Below are 23,947 nucleotides of genomic sequence, written 5' to 3' on the forward strand. Positions count from 1 at the left end.
AAATCTTACAGTAAAACTGGTTCTCTGTTCATTTAATTAAATTAGAAAGCATTAAGTTTCAAATGTCTACAAGAACAACAAAAACAACCAAATGCAGAATAGGTTTTAACTTCTATCAATTATATTTTCCTTACCCATTTGTTACCTTCATCTACCCATCTCATTAACTGAAGCATTAGCATTTGGCCGCGAATCAGATCCACATGTTTTAACTGACTGTTGTGAAATTACTCATGCGCTCCTTGCATAAGTCAACTTGCGTGGAACAGCCCGAGCGAGGACAGCGATGAGAGATGTTTTCCCTCTGCCTCCTCACCAGCAAAAAAGCCACGGCAAGAAGGGGCACGTCTGCAGAGTTTCTACATCACAGTACAGACCATTATCAATCGTTCATGATCTGAATTTGAACAAAAACTAACCCCTGTCACTAATACGAAAGGAGGCTTCACAGATGGCAGTGGGGAGAAATGCTACCTTTTTACTTGGTATTGGGAAGGAAGAAGTGGTTTAGAATAGCTTCACTTCTATCAGAACGAAGGGTGGGGAGAAAGCGAAAGACAGAAAATGTTTATGAGTTGTATGTCCAGAAAACGGCGTTGCATTCAGCAATGACTGACCTGAAGGCAAAAATCATACTCCAATCCATTCTCAGCTGGAGTCAAGTTAAACCCGTTATACACTAGGATGCTTGGCCCAGCTTTTTTCCTTAACTGGTTGGTATGGAGCGATCGCTAACAATACTCTTGCTAATCGTTCCAGTGCTGGGTGGCATCATAAGAACGGCACTGCGTGAGACTTCCACTTGTTAGCTTGTGTCCCAAAATGAAAGGAGAAGAATACAGATCTGCAAAGATGAAATCATTCAAAGGAAATAAAGTAGCTTATAAAATTTATAAAAGGCTGTCAGACTTAAGGACTAACACAGTAAGGCCAAGAAAAATAAAACTCTCACAGAGTAAGATTTCATAATTAAAGTTTTTTTTATTTCTTCACTTTTTCCTTAATACAAAGCTTTGGCATCAGCAAATTTTATGAAAAAATAGAATGTACTAAATAATTGCTTGTGCTGCATGATCGATAAATGATGCATAAAAATAGGTGTCTCTCTCCAAGGCAATCGTCCGGAAAGCGTTTCTTCAATACCATTCTGCTCTGTGGGGCAGAAAAAAAAAAAAAAGGAACAAAACATTTATATTAAAGTTAATACCGCCGATACTAAAAAAAAATAATAATCCTGTAAAAGCAAGTTAGTGAGAAATGACTAAATTATACAAGGTCTGTACTTCTTACATTGCTCTTATAGGACCAGTAAAACACACAGGTCAGCCAGAGGTTTGAGCACTTCTACACTTCTAAGGAAACTCCATCTGCTACTGAAAACTTGCTCCAAGTGGTGCTATCCAACATCTGGGCTTTTTGGACTTTAAAGCACAGTTAAACAGTAATTTCTGACCATTCTCTAAGAAGCAAAGCAAAATATGCTGCTTTTGTTCCTTTAAATCACTACATAATCATTTAATAGTAACAGTGCCTGAATATTATGAGACCAAGAGAAAACAGCTGGTTCCTTATTTTCTTATCACTTAGACAACGTTTACTGTTATCAGGAACTATTTAAAAATGTGTATGTGTATATATATACATACGCACAAACATATATGTGCACAGTTAGATATGTACGTACACACATCTCCAGAACTATCGCTCTAAATAAATATGTTTAAGCTGCGGGAAGGACATAGGAAACAAAGGATCAGAACCTGTTTTTAGGTGAGTTTTAATGCAGAGTATTTGGCACCTTTTACTTGCATCAGCATATTATGTGGCCTCATTCTTGCTACTGTTGTTTTCTGATAAGAAAAAACCCTCAGCTTCCTCTTGAAACACTACCTTAACAAACGCAGTGTATGCCAGCATTGCTTTTCATATGGAGAACAGCATAAAAATCAGGTATGCTGTTATGACATTTAATGGAAATCACAGTGAGAGGGAGCTGCCATGTATTTGGCATGATATTCAGCAGAGGAAATGCTTTGTCTGGCACTGGGGAACACAGGGTGTCAATGAAACAATAAATCTCAGAATCAATGTCATCCATACGCATTTTAAACTGTCTAAAATTAGTCGAACCCAGCAGCACTTGTGGAGGCTGCTTAGTTCCCAATGGATTCAGCCGAAAAGCTGTTGAGGTTAAAGGCTACAGCTAGGTACCTCAGTTACCTAAGTACGCAATTTTTGACAGCTCTGGTTTCTGCGGTTGCTAGTTTTCTTAAGTCTGCCTCAAAGTACATGCTTATATATGCTCGCATTTTCATTCCTGTCACTGGGGAAAGGAGCTCTCCTTACATCAGCACGCCCTTTGTTTGTACTGAGGGAACATCACTGTGAAAACACTTCTCTGGAGGCCCAAACTGTCTGCCAATGTGAAGAAGCTTGTCCTTTCAGTAAAAACAGACCCAGATCCAACTGAGCAAAAAACAACAGAAAGAAGAGTTGCAAGGCAAGGCAGAAATGCAACTGCTATCAGTGCCCACATCTGGATGATACCACGTGGGCTACAGTTCCTTTGCCGTCTTCCCAATGATGTGGAAATGCCCAGAAATGCAGACATTCCTGTTTCACAACTCATCTGGCTCCATGCTTTCCCAAGCTATTGTTCAGTGCAGATTAACTATGTTCAGCTACAGCTATGTTGCCAAGTTGCTGACTGACAGTTGCAATGTCAAGATTTTGACAAATCAGAAAAAAAAAAAAGTAATAATCAGGAGACTTGATAAGGCTATTCAAAGTTCTAAAACTTTTCTTCATTAAGCCCTTTTGGAATTAGTATCTGAAAAGAGGAGGAAAGGAAGATTTGCAAATTAGTGGTAACCAAAGGTTCCTGATGACCAAAACCTCTAAGAAGTTACTATAGGCCCCCCGAAGAAGATTCACTTGAAGGTGTCTAAAATTTTACACTGGAGACTATTAGACATATTTCCATCTTATTGAGAAGGACACCTTATACTTTCCAGAGAGCAGTAAAAGTCAAAAAAGGGCTTCTTCCTCTTATCTCAAAACAAAACAAAAACAACAAAAAAAAGGGGAAGTTATATTTCTAAAGCTCCATTTCCAGGCTGCACATGAGATCCCACTTTTGGTAAGAGATTAACACATTTAATGGACACTCAGCTGTGTCAAGATGATCAGAGGCAAAAAAAGATGTTCATGCATTCCCTCCCCAAATAAATAAATTATGATTAAATATATATCATGAGCCCAGATGTTCCGTACACCTAAAGGGAAGATAGCTAGATACCCCTAGTTACTGTATCTGCAGAATGGATTTATACTTGCCCACACACAGAACTATAAAAAAAGATTGAAAGTCATGTGCTAGACTCATTTCTTGTCCAGCCTGCCTGAAGGGAGGCGCTGAGGGTGTCTATAAAAATTAAGAAAGTATGGATGTCTTTAAGCACTCCTTTGACTGCAATTCTTAAGCATACTAAAATGAGAGCTCAGAAGACTGGTCTGCTCTCTTCACTTAAGAGAGGAGAAAAAGTAGTGTATTCATTGCTTTCATCTCTCTCCAAAGAGTGAAAGCGTAGTTTTCTATTTAAATACCTTTTTTTCTTAGCTGAAAGCATGCCAACTAGGAATACTAATTTTTTTTTTTTTTTAATATGAAGTTGACTAAGAAATTGAGGTGAAAACTGTCAAAGGTAACTGATGGTAGTAATTTCTGGCTCTGCCAGGCGTATTTTGAACATAGGGATTTAATGGCAGAAATCGAATGTTTACGTAGATCACTGACCAAAACATGAATATAAATATTCTCTCTTTTCCCCTTTCCATGTCTCAGCTCGGCAAGGAGGTTTCCTCGGACAATCTGGCTACATATAAATTAAGAGGAACTTTAGATGTTACCCTGGAACCTACTGTTAATAGAGAGGCTTACATTTGAGAAAAGCAGAAAAGGCATTTGACACCTTGAAAACGGCATTTTTCCCCTTCTCTATTCTCTTGGTATTTGTTCCCAATGTCGTCCAGGACACACACCCACCAGAAATACATAAAAACATCTGAATATTTACTTACTCATTAGCATTCAAGCTAGCTGTGGCTTTGATGATCATGTAGCAGAGTGTAAGGGCACTGAGGAGGCCAAAACTGGCAATAATAAACCATTCTTCTGTTGACAAAGGAAAGGGAGGAAATCACTCGTGGGAGAAGGCTTATGTCAAAGCGATGCCAATATTTCCCTCAAACACCACTGGCGGAAGGCAAGAGGCTTCTAAGCCATGACTGGCACCAGGAGGTGAAGCAGAAGGAGGTTAGCCACAGAGTTACTGACTGGAGAAGGCTAGCAAAGAAGAAGTGGAGAGAGGTGTGGAAAAAAAGCATGGCACAACAATATTTCCTGGCTGAGCCCAAGGGTTAGCGATAAAGAAAGACTACTTAACAATGTAAAGTGAAATGCAGGAACAAGGGAAAATGTAGTGAAAACTCTGTCCGCCCCCAAGTCAGAAAGACGACTGTCAGGGCTGGTTTGCATTCGCTGAGATGCAGCTCTTCACATACCCAATATACTTGCACACTCACGTCTTTGCCCCCTCCCTCCCGAATAAATGCTATAGTGTTACTTTAAAAAAAAAAACAGCAAAAAATAGGATAGCTTGTTCAAGAGTAAAACATAACTAGAGTTTTCCATTTAATAGACAGGAATACAACATGGAAAAATAATTTCAACATTAGTGTATACATACAGACACATTACAAAAAAAATAAAATGGAGTATAACGAAGGCTACTAAAGAATGTTCACTATTCAAAATTCTCCCCCCTCAAGATCAATTTGGCACATAGTAGTAGATTGGAATACAAACACTTTTGTTGAATACGGCTTTTGGTTTAACTCTCATGCATCAAAGAATGCATGTGTCATCCATAAAATCTAAACATTTGAACAGCCTTTTCTAAAGCTTTATTTTATAAACATTGTCAGAATGAACTGTTGCTGATTATTTCTTGTTTTACCCTGGCATCCCATCTGTGCAAGAGCAGTACTACGTTGGGAACAGACAGTAAAAATACCTTCTGTAAAACCAAGTAGTGAAAAGTTTCAGTTAAACTACAAGTTTTCCCACCCATGAGAAGGAAAGCAGCACACCAACAGATTTGCTCTGTTCAACAGAGCTGAATACAAGATGAATCAGATGTCAAACACTGCATGACAAAGTGACTTACTGGCTTTGTAAAGAATCTACATTTTTGAATGTGGATTTTTTCTTCTCAGATCAGGACATTTCTGGATATGGACTACGTGTTTCATAAGATGAGGTATTTTTTTTAATAAGACATTTACTTTTCTACAGCATCTAAAGAAACACTCTAATGGGCTGTACCAGTTACACTGCCTCTTACATATGTATCAGTGGCAAACAGTGTCACTAAGCTCAAAACCTACATCATAGATGCACATAAACAAAATACAAGGAAAAAATCAGACTGCATGGATTCTGTTTTTGCAATTCAGCCAGAAAAACAACCAGTCATGCATCAAATTGAGACTGTAGAGCATATGGAAAAATGATGCAATTCCACACATGTCGTATTCATTATAGTGCTATTATACACTAAAAACCCTAGGTAGAATCCAGAGAGTGGAAATTTCCCATGCTGTTCTTATGTATAAGAGCTTGCAAGCAAAGCAGGAACAGTTTTCTGATGCCATAAAACACTTGGACAACACTCAAATGTTGGTACAGCGACTACTTTTTTTAATTCACAAATTTTGTAAGAAAAAAACATCTGCTAAGAGACGTCAGAATTCCAGTAGTGATGTTCTTGGGGGGAAAAAAGGTCTGCAGAAATAGTAATCAGCTAAAATATTTAAATGCGTATAAATTATTGCATGTAAAGTATTCTGAAAGGATAAAGAATGGTTTTGGCAATCCAGCTTCTCGTAGGGGTTACCAAATTGAGGAGGGTTATTTTGTTGCCATTTTAGTTCATCCAGCATTCTTTGCATGCAGATCTAAATGGATATACCATTAATAATGAAGTGTTGGCACTGCCGTACCCAGAGTTATCATTTTCAACACGGAGCATATGCCTCTTAGAGACACTGAGGTCACCTTGGTCCCTGCAGGGAAATCTCTCACCGTGGCCCTGCAGAGCTACAGCACAGCCAGTGCCACATACCAGGAAAACCATAGAACGGTACCGGAAGCCAAAGAAAACTTACTTGTCACAGCGATGTTGATCTCTCCTGACCTCGGCGTTAGCTCTCCGTCCTGGGGAAGCTGTGACATCCCGGAGGTGCGCAGGGGCTCCAGGCTGAGAGAGCTGTCGTTGGCAAAATCGCCCAGTGCTGATCGCCTGCTAGCTGGCTGGCCTCTGGTGAGCCTTTCCATGTCAAAGGCTACGTTATCTGTACATGGCACATTTGGCTGGAAAAACAAGCGATTCCACGTTACAACGGTGAAAATTCTACATGTGGCAAACCTATAAATTCAGTAAAACTGCACAAACACCGCTATGGTGAGAAACACACGAATTAGCAAGCTCTATCCAAAGTTACTCCTTCAGTCAACCTTAAAGACGTGGAGAAAGATGCAGGAAAGGGGATTAAGATTCAAGACAGGGAACCAAATATGCTTGTATCGTGCCTATGCCTGTGTGGTTTACTACCATGAGCAATGATGATATGCACTGAATTCTACAGTATCCTCCTCTAAAAATCCAGGTATGTTATTAATTGCAAAAACAGGTCATCCACAGTATATCTGCAACTATTTATTAGAAAATGTGCAAGTTTGCAACTAACACAGCTAAAAATGGGAGGCCTGATTATTCTCGCTGTCTTGATTCAAAAGCTGCTTTAGATGATATCTTCATATGCTCTTCTCTTTCTTCCTTATTTCTTTCTTCCAAAAAGAGCATCTCTCCCACCTTATAATTTTTTCCTTATATGGGAAAGATGGAAAAATCCTCTCTGAGGTTCTCCATTTCTATCCCTTTGTGAACTGGTCAATGAAAGCAGTCCTCAGGGATTCCATAAGCCATGAGCTGCTCGAGGAAAGTTTCTTTGCCTCTGCTAAAGCACAGCTTTTAATGTGCAAACAAATTTAAGAGTGTCTATGGAAGACGACAACAAGAACAAGAGATTTACGGAGTAAATTTAGCAAAGAAGGGTTGAAAGAAATTGAGAAAAGGGAAGATTATAGATAACCCAATAGCCTTCCAGTAGATACAAAATTGTTGTAAATGGAAATACAACAATATATTCTCAATGACCAACCGGGGAAAGGAACAACAACAAATCAGCTTTATCAGCAGCAAAGAAATTGGTAAAAAAACCCAAACACTTTCTGAGTGAGAGTACTGGAACACCCTTCTCCCCTACAATTATTCCTCCCATCCCAGGTCTCAGACATGGGAGGAAGAAGAGCTCACACCAGTGCAACTTACCACAATTCCTAGTGCCTTCAAAATGTTCAGTTTACACATTGGACACGTACAGTGCTCACTAAGCCATGGATCCACACAGGCTTTGTGGAAAACATGCCTAGAATAACAGACAAGGCACATATATAATTTGCAAACAATTCTACTTTATACAATGAGAACTACTTTAACAAACTTTTAAATAGTTTCTTTTTTAATTAAACCAACAGAACAAATTCTAGAATTGCCAGTGTTCTGTGCTGACTGCAATAAGAAAAACATCAAAACTTCTTGCTTGTTGTTGCAATGCCACCAACCCAAACACACTTAACATTTGATTTTGAAAGGGCTTTTATAATTATCACATCTAAGTAAAAAGAACGCTTTTCCTACAATCAGTATTTCTTGATATCAGGAAGGAAATGTCTATCATCATATGACGGTCAAAAAAGAATTTTTCAAAAGTGAAAAGGCAAATTGGGCTTCTACTTGCACAGCAGGGAACTCTGCAACAGAGAACAATCTGAATCGCCACCTACACTGTGTACAAAAATCTTAGTCACATACATGAATATGAATGTAACAGTGTTGGGATTGATATAAACCAATGTAACAAGGAAAGACTATGCAGAGACCAAAACAACGCACCTAAATTAAAGGAATGAAAGGAAATGTCCTCTTGGCTTTTCAAAAGGCAAAGAACTTTTCGGAGCATATTCGTGGCAGAAATGCGTATCGCTAGGTTTTCCACCCAACACAGCTTTAGCAAATACTCCTAATAACCTAGTCTGAGTAACTGCCTAAGATAAGAACCCACATCTTTCATTCCAGTGGCACTGACTGCAGAGCAAAAAGCCAGTAAGAGCAGGCACACCAGAACACGACAGACTGGCGATCACAGCAAAGATCAGCAGTTACAAGGGCTGCTCAGCCGGCAGAGCTGTGCTCTGAAACCAGCAGATGAAGGGGCAGTGAAAGAACGAGGAGCTCTTGCCATCTATTTGAAGCATCAGCACGGTCTGTAAGAGGTCACGCACTGCCCCAGGGCAGCATAAAGTTGAGATACTCTCCATCCTCTCCTCTCTCTCGGGTTATACTTGCTGCTCTGTGCCTCAGTAAGCTCCTCACAGCGTCTGGGACTTCTTTGCTCCCTAACCCCTGAGATTTTAAAAGCAAAGACCAAAGGAGGCACGTTACCAGATAATTCTCTTTTAAATGGCCTGGTGAATTTGCTAACAAACATGGAAAAAGACAGTACGTAGTTATGCTTTGTCTATGGCTGCTAAGACTGATGGAGGGACTAAAGTATATCAACATAATTAGGTTCCGGTCAGCTACCACTATATATCCTACCTGTGCTAACTGAAGATGCACAGACTTACAGAGTATTATATAGTCAACAGAAGATGGACAGGGAGCAAAAGGACTTCGCTTATCTATATATATCCAGATATTGCAGGAATAAAAACTCAAGAGAATCTCAGCTAGTCGCTTTGCTGGACTGTGTCCTTTAGCAATACAGCAATCATGAAAAACAGGCAATGTACACTGCTTACTGTTCAAATAATTGCTCAAAATACAGACTCACTTCTATTGTTATTAGGTCTTAATGTATTCCCTTTATTATTCGCAAAACTACAGGAAACAATGTTTAGAAATCGTGGGTGATAGAAAATGGCTTGAAATCTTCTGAAACATATAGAGATGCTATTTTTCTGTGTTAGGCAAATCGTGGCTTTTAGTTGCTTATGTTTTCCTTTTAAGTCTCTGAAGTCTGTTTTTTAGAGCAGGACAAACCTGAAAATCTAATATTTTGGGAAACAGCAGACATCAAGACTCCAAAGAAGTATGAAACAGCTTTAATATATTGTTATCAGCTAATCAGTGCTGTAGAAGCACTCAGATCAAGTGAAGCAGGAGACTGATATGGATGCCAACATACATCTGCTAAATATTATGAGTTATTTTAAAGAATCATTAGCAGTTTGATATGGTTCAAATGCACCAAAACAGCTCAACTATTTTTGCGACCTCTGAATTCCTTGCTTTTAGTTCCTAAACCTTCAAGGATGTTTATTAATGTGCTTCAAAAAAGTCCAATTCTCCAAAGGTTATTTATTGATTTAGATCAGCATGGCTCTGCCTACTACTTAAGCAGTTTATCTACTCCTTAAAAAGCTTGCTGATACCATCATCATGGCTCAGGCTTTGTCTGGATTTCTCTGCCTGCGACAGTTAAAAAGCAGTAATACAGCAATGAAGATAATAAACACATGAATTACTTTAAAAACCTCAGTCTGACAGAGCAAGCCCTTGCATTTTCTGCTATCCTAAACCTTCTCCATCTTCATATTTCAGTCACTTATTTTCCAAGACCATCAATCTGAAGAGTTCCTAGCAAGTTGCTCTAGGTCACGGCAGCTAACGACGTTCCCCCAGGAGCCACACACTGAGGAGCTGAGTGTGACAGAGCTTTTGCTGCTTCTCCAGCCCCAGGGCTGGAGGCGGCGCGGCCGGCAGCGCTGGCGGAGTCTCTCACGCAGGCAAAACTCCAAACAGGTGACCTGCAGGTATTTTTCCACTCTGTCAGCACACCCAAGCCAGTTGCCCTGCAGCTCATAATAAACACTGTAACACCAACTCTGTTTTACCACACAGCTTCTTTGCAGCATTTCAGAGAAGAAAAAAAAAAAAAAAAAAAAAAAAAGAGTTACAGATCTCTTGGTAGTGTGATGCCTCCAAACTTGCACGTTGCACAAGGAGAAGGATCTGAACAAGTTCACCAGTGCTGTTTCCCAAGGGCTCACCATTCTTCCCTGCTCTCAGCTATTTGCAGCAACACAGAATCTAACTGATCTGGCTTAGTTGCTTCTGTCACTTCCCCCCCTTCTTGCCCAGTACAGGAAATAGTAAGAATTTGACTCAAAAGCCATTTATTTTAACATATTCATTACTTTAACTCTCTTCCTACCTTGTAAATTCCTTCTTTCCCAGGCCATCTTTCTGCCCTTTCCAATGTCACCCTGTGCTTTTCTCTAACCCATCACTTTGCTCTCCCCTTCCCTTATCTCTCACTAGTCCTTCACACTACCCCCTCCTGATCACTTTTCACCCAGTGCCCCTTCATCTCCTAGACGCAGCAGTGTGATAAAATAAAACTATCTGAATAAAGAAAATTGGACATGAGGTTTGTCTTTTGCTAGACTCCTTCTGGCATTTGCTTACACTACTTACTTTTAATTTACATAATGATATTCACAGAAGACAGTCCTCAGATTTGTAAGGCTAAGACAGACGTCTGCCTTATCCCTCTGTGCACTAAAAGCTACAAAAGGTACGTCCATAGGCTGCTGGTACTGAACATATTTCTCTCTGAAGCACAAAATGAATGACAGAAATTCAACTGCATTCTTTGTAATAATTTTCACTTCATTTTTAAATTGGCCACAATTTTGCACCTGCCACAAAACTTTATACCACAAATACGGTGTTTCATTACAGAATTTTAGGTGCAACTTGCTCAGCTGCTGGTAGGTTTTGCCTGCTGTGTGTCTGCCCAAACCAGAGTCCTCTCTGCTGAGGCACAGTGTGACAGACCATACTTAACTGCAGAGAACAATTGTGGTACCAAAGGGAAATGTGACTTTTAAATTGATGAAAGCAGCGAGGATGTCATATGTCAGTGTTTCCTACTGTCTAATGATTATAGTTCCTCAAAAGGCACAGTAAGAAAAACTTCTAGCCTTTCATTTGCTTTCTCTTCGTCAAGCCATTTTCTCCTTGGTGTGGTTTTCTTGCAATTCATTTTCTCATCTGGCTTAGAGACACGTTTTTGGGTGTTGTGCTGTTTGTGTTTTTTGGTTGGTTTTTTTTTTTTGGTTTTTTTTTTTTTTTTTTTTCCCCTCTTTAAACTGACTTTGCATGTTGCAATAAAATGAGAGGTTGAGTAGCAGGAAGCAGAAAGGGACAAAACCTCCAAAACAAGATTTGGGGAGAAGCATCCCAGATGCTGAAGACTGAAAAGTCTTACATGCAATCTGAAATTTACTGGGCTCACCTCTGCAGGGACTAGTTGACCCTTCGTCTACAAATATAAAAATGTCTTGTGGAAAGCATTCATCTCAATGTTTCCGTCTAGCCAAGACGGTTTTGCACTCAACTCAAAGCTGAACTGCAGCAGATGAAAAATGAGATTTAGAAAAGAGAAGTAGAAAGTGAACATAAAAGATGTCATACAGCCTTCAGCAGGAATGTAATCTGAGCCTTCACTGACCTTATATTCTTATGAAAAAAAAAGAACAGAAAAGGATCTACAGAAGAGTGTTGCTACCTCCTTTACATGGGAGATTGCAGCGGGGGAGGCTGTGCCGAGACGGCAGCCAGGTGCCCCTCCATCCAGGTCCCCGAAGCAGCTGTAACTATCCCTGAGAGCAGGGAGCTCCCTGTCTGCAGGAGTGTGGCTCACAAACACTGTCTGAAGGAAGTGGACTTGCAAAGAATTTTTTTTTTTTTAATTACACCCCCACCCCCCACACCCCCCCTCCCCCCAATGATCACCTTGGTTAAATGGTCTGATCACATCTGCTGATACTTGCAACATATCCATTGCTCGGACAGTGGCAGGTGTTTAACTAGGGAAGTTGACTTTTAGTCCCAATTTTGCATTCTCCTTAGCAGGAGAAGATGCCTTCCTACTAGATGAAGACTCATTCTCTCTTCGTCGGCAAGGACCCCCCCCTCTGACCTCTCTTCAGTATCAAAGAGAGAGGCACAGAGGAATGGGACTTGTGAACCTCCATTCCACATCCTTGAGCCCCACAGTATTACCCTACACAAGTGAAGCTTTCTTAAAAGGCAATTAAAAAAAAAAAAAAAAATCAGCTTAGTGGTTCAAACTGGTGTGCAGTTTCTAGGAGTTCCTCCTCTGATTTCCAAATAATCTTCTATATAACAAATCAAAGATTAGAGCTTAATTCACATATTTATCGCTTTACTAGAGATTACAATACAGGACATAAATCTCTGGAATCTTTACCTAACACTTGGGAGTACATTTTTATGGGCAAGAGGACATCATTTTTCAGTGAAAATGACCAAAGAAATGCACAAACATCTGCATGACCAAAAGCTCCCAAATCATTACAGATCTGGACCAAACTCTTCTATTCCCAAATACTTTAATGTGAGTTTCTAAACAAACATTTGTAGGGTATATTAACTAAACAACAACATGTAGCATCTAGAACAGTTCATTGTTCCCCACAGTCCGAGAGGTAAAGACCATAGAGAAAAGTAAACTGAATCAAACTTCTGGCCTCTGAAGTAGAATGCACACATATTTCGATCAATAAACATAAAATAATACCATTTTCCTTTTATAGTGATAGAAATTCGTTATGCATTAGAAGAAAAATATTCCAGCTATTCAGAGCAGCCTGCAGGAGGATTTAGAAGACCAATAATGAGCTCTTATATGCTGTGTGGCTGCTGCGTGACTGAAGCTCGACTCCAACACCATGACTTTGTTGCTTCGGGAGTATCATGCAGAACACTATTTATACATCAAGCATAAGCCAAATTACTGGATCTTCGCAACATAACTTACTTGTATTTTTTGTCTGGAGATAATGAGGAAGCTTTGCATTTCAGAATACAAGGGAAAGATATCCTTGCTAATGCTTAAAGTTACCAAAATTTACTGATTCATCAAAACCAATCGCCAGATGGAAAAGCACTTAAAAGCATCTCTCAAAAAGCAAATATCCTGAAACAGCTCAAGAATGGAAGTGAAACGGAAACAAACTGAAAACCTGTAAATTTCAAAAGAATGGCATAAAAGGAAGAGGAAAGAATGGCATAAAAGGAAGAGGAAAGAATGGCATAAAAGGAAGAGGAAAGAATGGCATAAAAGGAAGAGGAAAGAATGGCATAAAAGGAAGAGGAAAGAATGGCATAAAAGGAAGAGGAAAGAATGGCATAAAAGGAAGAGGAAAGAATGGCATAAAAGGAAGAGGAAAGAATGGCATAAAAGGAAGAGGAAAGAATGGCATAAAAGGAAGAGGAAAGAATGGCATAAAAGGAAGAGGAAAGAATGGCATAAAAGGAAGAGGAAAGAATGGCATAAGAAGCACCAATGCAGAATATACAGCAAGTATGAATCTTCGGGCACAAGCCCAGAAGACACCGCACTGGAGAGACTGAAGACAGATGATAGCACAGTGGCTGATTGATGTCAGAGGAGGTATGAAGGTTGGAAAGACTGCATTCCTCTTTCCTACGCCGTTTCAGAAACCAGCAGCCAATGTTGAACATCTGCTGTGCAGAATGCTGCAGCTGTACCTGGTTCATTATACTTCGGTTTTTTGTGCCCACCCACTGCTCAGTCCTTAAATCTGCACCTCCCCCTTACAACCTTAATAGCTCCATTGCTGATATGCCCAAACTGCCCATCTTAAAGATCAGAATCTTTTGTTTAATCTCTACTATCATAACAGTGCCAGCATCCACCTTCACACCTTCAGGTATCATAGTCTAAAATAAAGTGTCTGTTATTAGGACTGGAAACATCTAACAAATGTGTTTGTAAATTACAATGCACATATTACATGAAATGAAGCAAAGGAGCACAAAGAAAGAATAGTTTCCAAACAAAGCAACTTTACTAGCTTACTTGCATGGTAAAATGCGAACAACATCGTTCTGCTTGTAACTCTCAATGCAGACAGCACAATGATCAAAGTCTGGGTCTGTTTCCTAAAATGAACAGAATGAAAATTCAAGTCAAGAGTTGAGGCTATGACAAATGCAAAAGTAGTTGTGACTAGTACATGAACTGCATTGTGCCAAGTGGCTGTTACTAAGAAGATACAAAACTTATGACTGGGTTATTATATTCCATGATTTGAGAAAGCAAAGCATCTCATACATCCAAACTCTCCCCTTATTTGGAGCTGGTAACTGACCATCTGAAACATAAGCTAAAGCCCAAGATGATTCTAGTATTTGGTTGACTCACTATAAAATGTAGTGGTGATTTTCCTAGCTGATTTACTTCAGCTTTGAGCTAAAACTTCTGTTTTACTCAGCTGTGGGTTTTGGTAGGATAAGAATTCTGGGATTCCTTTTTATATAGCCAGAGCTAGCAATTTTTACTTATTTCAGAGTTTTTGTCTGCTTACTTGCAGAACTGTCATCTTTCTTAGGTAGACATGAAGATGAGGAAGACTGACTGGCTCCTCGCCTTTCTCCATCTTCCAAAAGTTACTATTTTTTTATTTTGAAATATGAGAATTTCAAATTTTTGCTGAAAAAGGGCTGACTTCATTTGGGCCTGTGACACAACAAGCGCCCCTGCCTTCTTTTAGTTCAAGTTCATTACTCTTTTTGATGCTAGCAAGCGACTAGCAGGGTACCCAGACAGATACCACAGCAAGAGACCAGCACCAGTCCGTGCTGCACGCAGAGGATCCCAATGGGCTGCTCCGATGAAGGACAGGTTTCTCCTGCTCTCTGTTCACCTGCGTGTGCATCTCATGCTGTCATAGAATCATTTAAGTTGGAATAGACCTTTAAGATCATTGCGTCCAACCGTTAACCCAGCACTGCCAGGTCCACCACTAAACCATGTCCCCGAGGGCCACATCCACACGTCTTTTAAACACCTCCAGGGATGGCAATTCCACCACTTCCCTGGGCAGCCTGTTCCAATGCTTGACAACCCTTGCAGTGAAGAAATTTTTCCTAATAACCAATCTAACCCCCCCCGGCACAACTTGAGGCCGTTTTCTCTTGTCCTATCACTTGTTATTTGGGAGCAGAGACTGACCCCTCCCCCTCGCTACACCCTCCTTTCAGGTAGTTGTAGAGAGCGATAAGGTCTCCCCTCAGCCTCCTTTTCTCCAGGCTGAACACCCCCAGTTCCCTCAGCCGCTCCTCATGAGACTTGTGCTCCAGACCCCTCACCAGCTCCGCTGCCCTTCTCTGGATGCGCTCTAGCACCTCAACGCCTTTCGTGTAGAGAGGGGCCCAAAACTGTACTACAACCTACATGTCACTTGCCAGTTTTGAATTTATTCTGTCAAGACGACAGTATCTTTTCTTTCAATGAGGAAAAGTTCCCATTATCTATATGTACTCCCATGCCCACAGAAAAGATTCAGTGCAGTAGGCTGTCTTGAAATAAAACTACATAGGGAGGGAGAAAGAGCAGAAAGACGTTTTTTCTGCCTTCTTTCTGGAAGCCAATTTTTCCATCACTTCCCAGCCTTCCAGTGCTGATAGCGTTGATCAGAAAGATAAAAAGGAATCGCACTAAAAAGGCCCAAGGAAACAATCATCTTTTAAAAATCAAATCATAGCCAGTATTCTCTTGCCTTTTGCACATTAAAGAGCAAAAATTAAGAAAGATTAAGTGACTATTTTTTTCCTTTCAGAATTAAAGACAAAGCAGCACTGCTCATAAAAGTGGAAAAAATTTAGGACTTAACACACCACATATTTTATTTTGTATACTGGCAAGAAATGTTCTTGGGATAACATTTACTACCTTTAATGAAATACCTGTTTATACTCCCCCTCAGATTACTGAATATTCCTAAGAGATTGTCCTTTATTACCTGTCTTTTACATTTATTTTTACTTTACACAACTTACATATGGAATGATTCTAAGCTTACCGAATTGCACATACACAATGTTAGCCCTATGTACTCCGACCACAAAACCCCCCAGCCAGCCAGCACACAAAACCACTCTCAGTCACAGTTGCCAGATGGAGTGCAAGTAGTATTTAAGCAAGAAAAACTTATTTGAAACTTACAGCACACATTGATACTGAAATTTACCCAAAATACTGTGCCACAGGACAAAGCGAGCCTCCAACAAGGAAGGCAAGTTCATAAATCAGCAGCAGAAAGGAAAAACTGAGATGTTTCCCCTGGCAAAAAGTAAACACGATGCTCAAGTTTACCATGTTGAAATCTTATTATTATACCTTATCACCCTTCTTTACTGTCCTGGTTGTCAATTTACCGATGGCTTTCTTGGCAGCATCTCCAAGACGACGCTAATAAAGTGACAAAGAAAAGAACACAAATTAACCCTGATAATCAAGCTTCATTACTGTCCTTTATAATGACTTATTTGGGGTCAATATTAACATTGCACTACACGCTATGGCAGTAGGGCAACACAAGACAAAAAGCCTACACAGCAAAGCCCACAGAGATTTGTCAGGAGAAAAAATATCCAACAGCTGAGCCCACAAATGCACTCGATAAGCATGGGCATAAGCCTCATGAACCGTAGAAAAGTCCACAAAAAAGTAATCCAACATTTGTGTGACAAAACTAATCAAACCCAGCCTGCAGCATAAAAGCTGAAGCAACATACCCTTCAGATGATTTCCGTTATATTCTGTCTGTTTTGCTTATTATTCTGTGGGTCGTAATATACACCCCTTATTCTCTTCTTAGGTCTGAATTATTACTGCTTTTTCCACCCTCCCCGAGCAGGCTGATCTTATTCTGAGACATAAGAGATGCTCTCAGCGTAACCTACTTTCTCTCTTGATATTATTTGAAACCACCAGGATCTCACAAAGAAAAAAAAATTATGGGTCACAAAATCCAAATAAGCCAATACAGACTTAAATAAAGCTGAAACGAATACTGGGTTGAAGATGAACCCCAGTCTCAATGTAGAGGCTAAGCTATTTTTTGTTGTTTATGCTGTTTTTATGACCCCTGCTGCTGGGTGGAAGGAGCCATATCTGCAGTTCTAGTGCCGATCCTACTGCAACGCCCAGGTCCCAGCCAAGGAAGAACGGCTGTTTGCCAGCTGGTCCATGGCATCCCAGAGACGGGGCACCGCGTGGAATAAAGCTCATGTCTTCTTGTTTCAGGAACCTGAGCGATCAGATTTGGTTTACATTGACTGGAAAAAGGGAAGTTCATGTATTTCATCCTTCACCTCCATCTTGTACTGAGTACTCTGCCCTTGAAAGAGATGGGCTGTTGCTGAGAACGTAAACTGCATCTATCAAAACCTCCCCTATAGCTTGAAAGAAACGTGTGGGTTTTGCACCCACCTTCTATACAGTTGAAAACCAAATCCCTCAAGAGGTGTAGCCCCTTGTATCATACACTTTCTCTGCATACAAACTGAAACCAAGAAGGCTGCTATTATTTGAGAAACGCAAAGACCTCAGAAGTCCACCACAAACAGCTGCACTGCTGTTATTCTAGAATTGCATAAGCATTTAAGCATTTTTTTTTTTTGGTGGTTTCCACAGAACAGCTCTGATTTATATTTTTTAGAGCATAGATTATTAAAATAAAATTAAAAAAAAATCAATTACTCTGTCCCAGCTTCTGAAGTATACCCATGTAGGAAATGCAGCATCAGAAACAGAGCTGGGATGCTTCATGAAGTCAGAAATCTCACCCTAACTTCAACATGTGAGAAATCGGTCAATTTAAGCAAATCCAAATTATAGGTCCTGGAACAAGCATATTGGCCTGAGTACTTTGCAACACGGAACACACTGGTATACTGCTGGAGTAGATAATCATTGCATTAACCAGATGTGTAATTACTAAGAGACGAACAAGGCTGAAAAGGCATTTAACTTAAATGCTCAACACAACCAACTAAGTAATTGTGGGTAGTATTTATAGTTAGTTGTACTGCATATGATTGTATATGCGCTACAAGAAATCCATTATGTGCTTTTCTATTGGAAGCACAATATATCAGCAAAACTCTTCCAACATGTTTACACGTTCTCTAATGTAAATAGATTTGCTAGACAATAACTTTCATCTCATCTACTTAAGAGATCCATCCTTCCATTTTCTAATTTTAACAAATACTTTTTTTATGTGAACATTGGAAATGCTCAGGATTTGCTGTTTTGCTAAGTTAGGGCATAGGCATGCAGCATATGCTTGCTTTTAAAACCCAGAACTGCCTTGATGAAAAATGCCACCACCACATGCAAAAGAGTTTCATACCTCTGGCAGAAGTGCGCAAGAGTAATGCTGTGAAATACCAGTATCTACTTACACTATCTACAAAACACAGCATGGTTTTGATTTTTTTTTTTATTTTTAAAAAAAGTGTGCCTTGACATAACTTAAAAACAAGATCACAGCCTAAAGCAAGTTATTTCACCACTAACAGTACAGCCTTCTCTCTGCAAAAGCTCTCAAAGCTTTTTAAAAATAAGCTGTAGCTGTCGCCACCTCCTTATTAAAGTTTAATAAGCTCAGCTTTTTAAACCATATAAAATTTTCATCAAGTTTCTCCTGACCTTTGTAAAAATCTAAAGAAAGAAAAAAGGTCATAAGAGCCCTTTCCCCAAGGAGCAACTGTTTTGAAACATGGACATTTGGAAGAAGCCTAGAACCATGTAGGGGATGAGGGAAACACAATTTAGTATTCCACAGACATTCATTCAGTAACAGTTATATTTAAACTTTCACCATCCCAAGGGACCACACTAAGTACCGGTTACAGTGTGGTCACTTAAGAATGACATCCTTAGGAAAATCTACAGGATACCCACGGGACCTGCAGCATCAGACACTATTTATAGAAAATGAAAAGGAAATCCTTTGTCACAACTGAGGCTTTATAAGTTCACATTTGTTTCAGGTTTGACAAAACACCAAAGCACTGCCTCACAGTGAGCTCCTGTGTATGAGCCGTAACTCGGGGGGAAAGGCGGGACAGTGACTGGAGGTCAGCAGCTTTCTAAGATAGCCTTGACAGAGAGACCCAAAGGCAAAGAGAGCACAGCAGATTTTCCTGAGGTTTACTGACCCGTCTCAATGAAAGCCAAGGCACACTATAGAGGCAGTGGGTCATTAAGTCCACACTAGTAAAACATTTACTTCTAAAGTTTAATCCATATTTTAGTTGATGACTTGATTTAGTCAAGATCTCCCAGTATGGCGATACTTAATTCCGTTCTTAAACGAATTAAGAGTTGCAAAAGAATGTAAGAAAGGCATACTTGACAAAATTTTACTTTAAATGTACAACCAGGAGAATCAGACATTCCATACCAAGTGTGATCATGAATAAAGTTGAAAGTTGATCTGAAACACAGATCACTAAGCAGCTCTTTACCTTAGTTTTCTTACTCTAATGTTCATGACAGATTATAGTTTGGAAATACCTTTATACAACTTCTGAAGTACCTTTACTATTACTGAAGCTATCCTAAAGAACATTGATAGAATTTGTAACATCAGCTCTGTGTTCCCCTACATTATACAAGTTCATTCACAATTTAACTTTCCTCCCCGCTCCCAACATACATACAGTGTCTATTAGTCAGCCAACATAGAGTCTATCTTCCTCTTGGACTTATACTCATCAAAACCCAAATATTTTGCTTCAGTTCTGTTACTTCCTGTCATGTAATAAGGTTTTGTACTGGTGCTGCTCAGGATGAAAACACTTTGCTATATAAAAATCCTTGTCCGGCAACGTGCTCTGCCTCAGAGCAAAGAGGTTCTGAACAGTAGTTTGACGGACATTCCTTAGAAATTATTTGTTCTCTATTGACTACTGTATACAGAAATCTCACCTGCAGAACTTAAGAGGAACAAAACAAACAAACAAAAAAAAAAGGTCGGCCCCTTACCTGATTCCGGTCACGTGCACTTGTGTACCTGATCTTCTGGATGAAGTAAAATATTAACCATGCTGAAGAAATTATCATCAAAACAATGAATGATATCGACACAAAGACTAGAGAGCCCCGACTGAAGTTTTTTGGAGGAACACGGGACCCCACTGCTATTGCCATCAGGACAGAGATATTCTTTTCCAAGTAATTCAGGATCTCCTTAACCTTTGATTCTGTAATCATGACAGCAACAATGTCTCCAGTTCCTATAAAAAGAGAAAAGTATTTAGTTTACATTTAAAATTAACACAGCATGCTGCTCACAAGATTTTCCAAATGCAAAGCCATTTGACAATTTAGAAATTTTGATCTAAGCCATCTATGGCACATAGAACATGCTCCTGTGCACTCAACTCACGGCTTGTCCTTCAAACCCAGATTTTCAAATTAGGGCATTAACATGCAAATTGTCTGCAGCTCCACACACAGTAACAGAGCTCTACCAGTGGTTACACAGTACTACCCACATTACAATTACTGTGTGCAGTCTGAACTAGCTTTCAGAAGGACATTTGTGCCACATTTGAAGCTGTGAATACCTAAACAGGCAACTCACAGAAAAACATTTAGAAGATGAGTTCCATGATATTGCTAGGGTGGTCTTGGTATACACAGTGCTTGGTACAAGCTGAGTTAGGCAAGTTCCCCTGCCTGGATATGCGGCTTTCACACGCCACCAAGGTTGTCACGGACCTGTAAGTCACAATTCCAGCACAGAAGCAACAAAGCAAACTTCTACCTACATCACTTCAGACAGAAGTGAAAGTAAAGCCAGTAAGTCTGGCTGCAAAGTAGAATAATAAAAAACACCACCAAAACCAAAACCAAACAACCAACTTGGTGGAAGTTTGAGTGCTGATGTTATCACCCACACAAAGACATGCTTGATAAGATCACAGAGAGGCTGTCAGCTTCATCAGCTCCATTTTGAATGTGTAGTCCATCTGTTCTTCGTAGTGTCTTTCCTCTAGACTACCTCCTGTCCCAAAGGGAAAACTACTGCTACAAGGATAATACGAGAAACAAACCACAAGACTTGCTGAAAAAAAAAAAAATGAAATGACCTGCCGAGCAGAGAAGGCACCCAGGTTTTAAAAGCAGAGACCCCATAAAAAAAGAGAGGATCTTAAACTCAGGGCAATTCTGATCTAAGTTCAAAGAAAGCAAAGTTTACAAGAAAACCAAAGCCAGAAAGAAAAAGGCCTTATGAGGGCCATTCTTATTCATGAAGACCTATCTGCTTCCTATACTAAAGCCCCTTTCAAGACCTATTTTCAAAATGCTTGCAAAGCCTGCTCATCTGCTCGCTCCATCTGCTTGCTCCAATTCACATTCCCTCCAAGAGGAACTGTATAATGCAAGCAACTTCAGCGCTGAGATTCTGGATTTAGAGTGGATTTAAGTTACAGAGAACCTAGTGTGGCAGTGAAGAGAGAACATGAGGTCCTATTTTAACACGAGGAATTTGTTTAGTCTTTTAATCAAAATCTGATTTTTAAGATGTTACTGTATCCACAAAATGACATTTAAAACCTAAAAGAGCAGCATCTTTGAAACCCAGGGCACAGTAAGTCAGGGTGACAGACCCTGCCTTACAGCTACACAATTTTCCAAAATGGGGGCTTTAAGACCATTACACAACTATTAAATGTTATCTCGTTGCTCTTTCCATTCACCATGCCAAATAGTAACTTTTACAGTCACTATTCTCAGTTTTCAGAGCAAGTTCCCTAACATCGGTGCTGTGGATTGCGCTGACAGAACTACTCAGAAGAATCAAAAGCTGATAATCTCAGAAATTAAGATTTGCACAATAATTGAAAAAATATTCCACAGCCCCAAAATTGTCTTCCCCAAGAAATTTGAACTTTATTTAAAATTGCAATGGTAAAGACATCCATGCCCTGCCCCAGTAACACAGGTTTAAGTAGGAAAAGAATGTTCGGTGTTTCCTTCTGAAGGAGTATTTTTGAAACAAGTGCCACAGTAACTCAAAAGCTTTGAATAGCAACCAAAACCCAACACAATTTATGGATACAACTTATTTAATCACTAGTACACCACAGATTCACACAAGGTCCACTTTAGTCCAGCTCTCCAGCGACACTTTAGTGCGAGACATACTGAGTTTGGTTTCATGCAAACTAAGCAAGATATTTAATGGGTAGCAAAGCTCAGAAACAGAGCAAAAATCCACCGCTCGCTTTATTTTCAGAGGAAATCTACTCAGATTCCTATTTGTCCAGCTGGGAATAGAGTCCCTGTCCAGACTTACAGCAGTTAATTACAGGACAAGAGCCACCTTTCCTGCCAGATTCTGTATGTAGATACAGCACGTGCTCCTGCAACCCCAAAATCCTGCAGCTCAGACGGTGTAAGATCAATCAAGAGCAGGCAATTTATACCGCTTGATATTCTCCAGAGGCTTCGCTTCTGTTCTTCACATCTAGTTTGGGCAGTGAGGAAAGGTGGGGAAGGGTGTGGGGGGACTGCACTCCCCAGAGCACATGTTCTGCTAAGCTTCCCCAGCAGGTATTTATTTGCACCGAGGAATTATGTTGGTATCAAAATATCCGTCAGAAGCACTCAATGTAGCATTCTGACATGACTTACAGCTATCTGCAAAGCAAATCTGACTAAGATCTTCCGATACTAGCCCAGTTCTGTCTGAATCAAAAGCTGAAGCCTCTACCTATTCCCTGCTGCCCAGGGAACGTGACAAAGCTGACAATCTGTCAGGCATTTTATATAAAGCCCAGCACAAAGGGAACCACTGGCATCACTGCAAAGTGATTTGCATTCCAAATGACTCAACTGGGAACAGCCAAAGTGCTACTGTTGCTTCTGACCCTGCGAGAGCCAAGGAGAACCGCAGAAAAGAAAAATAAATTGTGCCTGTTTAACATACTGAAACTCAGTGGAAACTGGGACTTGGTTCATCCGTATTTTTGTCAGGGGCATCACCCTAAATAATTTTAGCAAGAGCTCCCTGCCTGAGAACAATTGGGGGCAGGAGGAGACGCTGACTCAATTATTTTAAGCACCTTGAAACCTTGCATTTTTGAAACTTAAGCTGAAAAAAATCCTCAGGTGAACACAGAAAAATGAACAGTGTTTGTAAAAGTTAGAATACAGTCCTGCTATACAATCTTATGAAAAGCAATACTCTCCTCAGCCAAGAACACGGCGTCCAGAGAAAAGAAGCGGGAATGCTAACTAAACCCAATGCACTACACACTCAACCATGGATGACGAGCTAGGACAGACAGTAGGCATAACAAATATTGACGCCTGTAAATGTAAATAATTTAATTGCTATCATCCAAGCCCGGACAGCTCTTTCTAGCTTGCAATTTTACCATGTGCATGTTTAATTAGGATAGTCATACAACTCTGTGTATGAAAAGGGATGAAGTTACGATTAAACATTAAATCTGTGTAATATTAGATTGGGAGAGAAGAGAGGAGGACTTAAAAGCTGAGAAGACACTAAAGACAAGAAGATGGGAAAAACTGCAATATCCAGAAGTTTCCTGCAGAGCTCCTAAGAAAAATGCTTTGCTCTCTCACTAATCTATCCGTGTCTCCTAGCAATTCTAAAAGAGCACGTTTAGATGGTCAATAGAATGTCATCTCAAAGAAAAATTATGGGTCTCATCACAAGCAAATATTTGTTTCCTTTTGTGTTTGTTTCATTGATTCTTGGCTACCAAATGTTTGTCTGAAGATCAAAATGCAGACAACTATGGCCAGGATACCAAGCTAAAGACAGGCACGGTTCAAAGAGCAGACTTCAGACACCTTCCATCCATCTACCATC

General features: G+C 40.0%; 1 protein-coding gene across 1 annotated transcript in view; it reads right to left on the reverse strand.

The window, feature by feature from the left end:
• Positions 1 to 968: 968 nt before the first annotated feature.
• The window catches only part of RNF130 (ring finger protein 130), a 44,455-nt gene continuing 21,476 nt past the window's right edge, over positions 969 to 23,947 (reverse strand). Inside the window, exons 3-9 of the mRNA XM_082490139.1 lie at positions 20,083 to 20,333; positions 16,423 to 16,494; positions 14,101 to 14,183; positions 7,455 to 7,551; positions 6,229 to 6,433; positions 4,081 to 4,174; positions 969 to 1,152 (exon numbers count right to left, since the gene is read on the reverse strand). Of these exons, the coding sequence (XP_082346265.1) occupies positions 1,137 to 1,152; positions 4,081 to 4,174; positions 6,229 to 6,433; positions 7,455 to 7,551; positions 14,101 to 14,183; positions 16,423 to 16,494; positions 20,083 to 20,333 (818 nt within the window). The 3' untranslated portion in view covers positions 969 to 1,136. The remainder of the gene's footprint in view (positions 1,153 to 4,080; positions 4,175 to 6,228; positions 6,434 to 7,454; positions 7,552 to 14,100; positions 14,184 to 16,422; positions 16,495 to 20,082; positions 20,334 to 23,947) is intronic.

This window comes from Vanellus vanellus (assembly GCF_965231255.1).
Source record: "Vanellus vanellus genome assembly, chromosome: 13".
Taxonomy (NCBI): Eukaryota; Metazoa; Chordata; class Aves; order Charadriiformes; family Charadriidae; genus Vanellus; species Vanellus vanellus.